At 42.7% G+C, this 3,627-nt stretch overlaps 1 protein-coding gene across 1 annotated transcript; it reads right to left on the bottom strand.

The window, feature by feature from the left end:
- Window positions 1-2,646: 2,646 nt before the first annotated feature.
- LOC147637531 (uncharacterized) lies at window positions 2,647-3,096 on the bottom strand. The gene has a single exon (XM_086798986.1). The coding sequence runs from the start codon at window positions 3,094-3,096 to the stop codon at window positions 2,647-2,649; it is 450 nt and encodes a 149-aa protein (XP_086655112.1).
- Window positions 3,097-3,627: the final 531 nt, after the last annotated feature.

Here is a 3,627-nt window from a genome sequence, read left to right as displayed (position 1 = left end):
CAGTAGTTCACCTCTTTCCTTTTTAGGCACACCGGGTGATAGAATCTCTGTGTTTTCAGTGCTCAGCTCCGCATATACTCTTACTTTTGCATTCTTTTCTTGGAGTCTGGAAATTTCTTCCTTTGCTTCCTCAGCTCCAATTTCCATTGTAGCCTTGTTTTCTAATAATGTCTGATACACTTTTTTGGCTACTTGCCGCGCTTCTTCTATTTGTGCATCCAAGGCAGCTCTATAACTTTCTTAGTCTTCAGGTGCTGGTTTTCATTTTCCATGCACTGTTGCGATTCAAGTTCTAGTGTATTCAACTCCTTGATGGCATCCATTTCAAACTTTGTGCTTCTTTCCAACTTCTATTTGTATTCCTATGCTTGGTCTCTTCCCTCGTCCCTTTCCTGAAGTGCATCCCTTAATATATCTGCATACTCTTTTGTGGGCGTGTCCTCTTGCAACTCCAATTGCAATAACTTGTTCCTTTCCACACCAACCTCTTTGCCTCCTTCCAATGTTCCGCCTAGTGCCTATATTAGACTCTGATCTTCTCCTTATGTTTGTTTCCCCTTTCTAGAAGTATCGGTTCTGGGAGATTCATGGCTTGCTGGCTATTGCTATTGTTGTTGTAGATGTTGTTGGTGTTGCTATTGTTGTTGGTGTGTTTTCTATTTCTCCCCATCATTATTATCATTGTTATCCTCTAGGTTATGGATAACTTGTTGGGACTTGCAAGACATTTGTTCTTGGATCTCCACCAAAGCTTGCAGCGCTTGATCCCATACTTTGCTTAATCTAGCCTTCATTGTTCTAATCCTCATTGGCTGCTTTGGCATCTAGCAGAAGACACATAACTTCTTCTTCTTCTGGGTTCTTTAGGGCTTGTGCATCTGATTGAGCTATGGCCAAGAGCTATGGCCAAGCTATGGCCAATGGTGTTGTGCTATCTACTACCACCTGGTTCTTTAGATCTTGAATTGTGTCAAGCCTAGACTTTGGCTAGCTTCCTGGCCTCTTCCAACTCCACTCGTAGCCTTCGTATCTATGATTGGAGTAATTTTCTGTCACTGGTAAGGGATTTGATTTTTCCTTCACTCAATTCTTTTTAATCCACTAGTGACCTTTCCGCCATGGCTATCTTCCTCTACAGCTCCTCATTATTTTGCGCCATTGATTGTGACTTGAGCTCTGCTCCTTGGTCTTGTTTGTGGCACTTATTAGCATACCATGTTGCTTCTGGTTAAGTGCACTAAGCTTTATGATGGTACTCTGGGGCTTTGTTTTGTACTCCTCTACTGTAGCATTCAGTTCGTTTGAGGATGATGTGGACAATGAGGAGGAGTGGCAAAAGATTGCCTAGAAAGCAAGTAAAAAGAGGAAAAATAGAGTTGATGAAGAACTGCTGCCTGACCTAGAAGAGGTCAAGAAACAGAAGGCTGAAGAAGAAGAAAGGAAAAAAGAACTAGAGGAGAAAAAGAAACAGGAAGCTGTTGTCGAAGCTAAAAGAAAGAAAAAGGGTAAAGAAGTAGAGAAAAGAAAATAGGAAGAAGAAAGGAAAAGGAAGGAGGACGTAGAGAAGAAGAAGAAGGAAGGCGAACAACAGAAAAAGAAGGAAGAAGTAGCCCAAAAAGGGAAAATGTGTGCCAGGACAAAGATCATCATACCCATAGAACTGCAACCATGGGTAATAGCACTGGCACAAAAGGCACAAGAAGGTCCAAGTCGCTGGGACAAATTACCCAAAAATTTGGAAGCACAACTCCCCAGCTAACAACTTCATAGGGACAAGGGGTTGCTAACCATGGCCCAGAAGATCCTCTCACACGCTTTCAAAGATCCTGCATCAGGGATCTCTTCCTCTACCCTTGGCTTCATTCTTGTATCCAGAACACCATCAATGGGCAGATCCAGCACGCATGGTGCACTATGTTTTTTGATATTCTTATTGGCTCCTTCCCCTCCACATGCATAGTGTTGGTTTCCAAGAACTGATTGATGAGATTCACTCTGTCTTCTGGGTCCTGCATTTCCTCCCACTGTCAGTCGAAAAGCTTTTCGAGCCCACACCTTTTCACCCATTCTTGATTCTCCTACTTCCTCAGGTCTCGTATGAACATCGGCATGCTTAGACTCTTCTCTGGTTTTTTGTAGACCTGAGCCTTTTGTTGATTTTTGGCATGGTGTTGTTGTCTGGAAGAATCTTGCAGATGGTTGTGGTTGGTTCAAGCGAGAGCATAGAATGAGAACACGAGTGTTTGTGCTCTTTTTGCCAATGCTTCCTCTTCTTAGCTTCCTTTTTTGGGGTATTGTCATTTTTGGCTTCCCTATTTTTGATGTGATGTGACCTTTGATTTGCATCATGGCTACCACCTCGATTTAATGGAATTAAGACATTTGTGCCATTTTTATGCCTTACCATTACAAGTGGAGATTTGATGATGCTATGACACTTGTCCTTCATGCAATCATCCACGTGGCTCGGGCTGGCACATGTCTGATCACTTGCTCTTTTGTCATTCGGACTGTGATTTGTTGCAATACCAAGAGATTCTTGTAGATTGGCCACTCTTCCATAGTCTTGCGATTTACATGATCTTCCGCATTGACTTCTATAATTGAAATCATGCCGAAAAAGATGCCCCAGACTGTCTCTTGATCTTATGCTTCTTCTCCTTCTGGAGGGACTTCCACCAGATGGCCTTTGTACTTCCTGATCCTCCTAAAACCATTGAACATTTTCAAGAAGGGCGTTCCATCCAAGTTCTCTAGGGAAAACGCATTTTGGCTGACCATGTCTTTCACTTTCAATGGTCCTATCCACCTGATCTTGAATTTCCCCGGATGGGGTCCCAGTTTGGCATTGTAAACTAACACAGAGTCACCTTTTTCAAAAATTCTATGCTTGAGATGTCTGTCTGTCCAAGCCTTCCTTCTTATTTGCACTATTTCTGCTATCAACAAGCTAGTTTGTCTTTCTTCTTCTAAGGCTAGGAGTTCATGTATTCTATGCTCCTTTGATTTTTCCATTCGAAGCTTCTCTTGAATTGCTATTCTAAGATTGGGTACCACGTATTCCATTGGCATGGCTGCTTTCAAACCATAAACCATTTTGAATGGTGTTTGCCCAATAGTGACCTTGAATGATGTTTTGAATGCCCATAGTGTAGCATCTAACTTTTGGTCCCAATCATTCTTGTTTGCATTTATGATCTTCTTCAAAATCTTGGTAAGCACCCTGTTGGTGGACTTCGCTTGACTGTTGCACTGTGGATAGTAAGGCGAGGACTTCGTGTGGGAGTTATCACCACCCTAGATTCGTGTGCCTTAGCCCTTGTTACTGCTAGGATGTTATGCACCTCTAATTGCATGTCTTCTACCTGCATCATGTTGGCACTTCGTGGATTCTCCTTGAGCTGCATCAGTTCTGTTTGTCTTTCTTCGTCATGCTTTTTCTTCATGGCACATTCCACTTTGGTATGTCCAAGAGGCTGTTTGTTGGCAATATAGTAGCATGTGAAGGTAGTGGTTCCTCCGGAACTTTCGTGGTTTCTTCTTGTTGCACAAAAATTTCCGTGACCTCTATTCCCAAACCTTCCTCTTCCACCAGGAGGTCTTCTTTCCCCTACCTCTATGTACCTA

Source organism: Cibotium barometz, chromosome 6 (genome assembly GCF_041138505.1).
Source record: "Cibotium barometz isolate CiBa-2024 chromosome 6, ASM4113850v1, whole genome shotgun sequence".
NCBI classification, from domain to species: Eukaryota; Viridiplantae; Streptophyta; class Polypodiopsida; order Cyatheales; family Cibotiaceae; genus Cibotium; species Cibotium barometz.
Note: the sequence above shows the minus strand (reverse complement) of the source record. Positions and strands in the feature narration are given on the sequence as shown.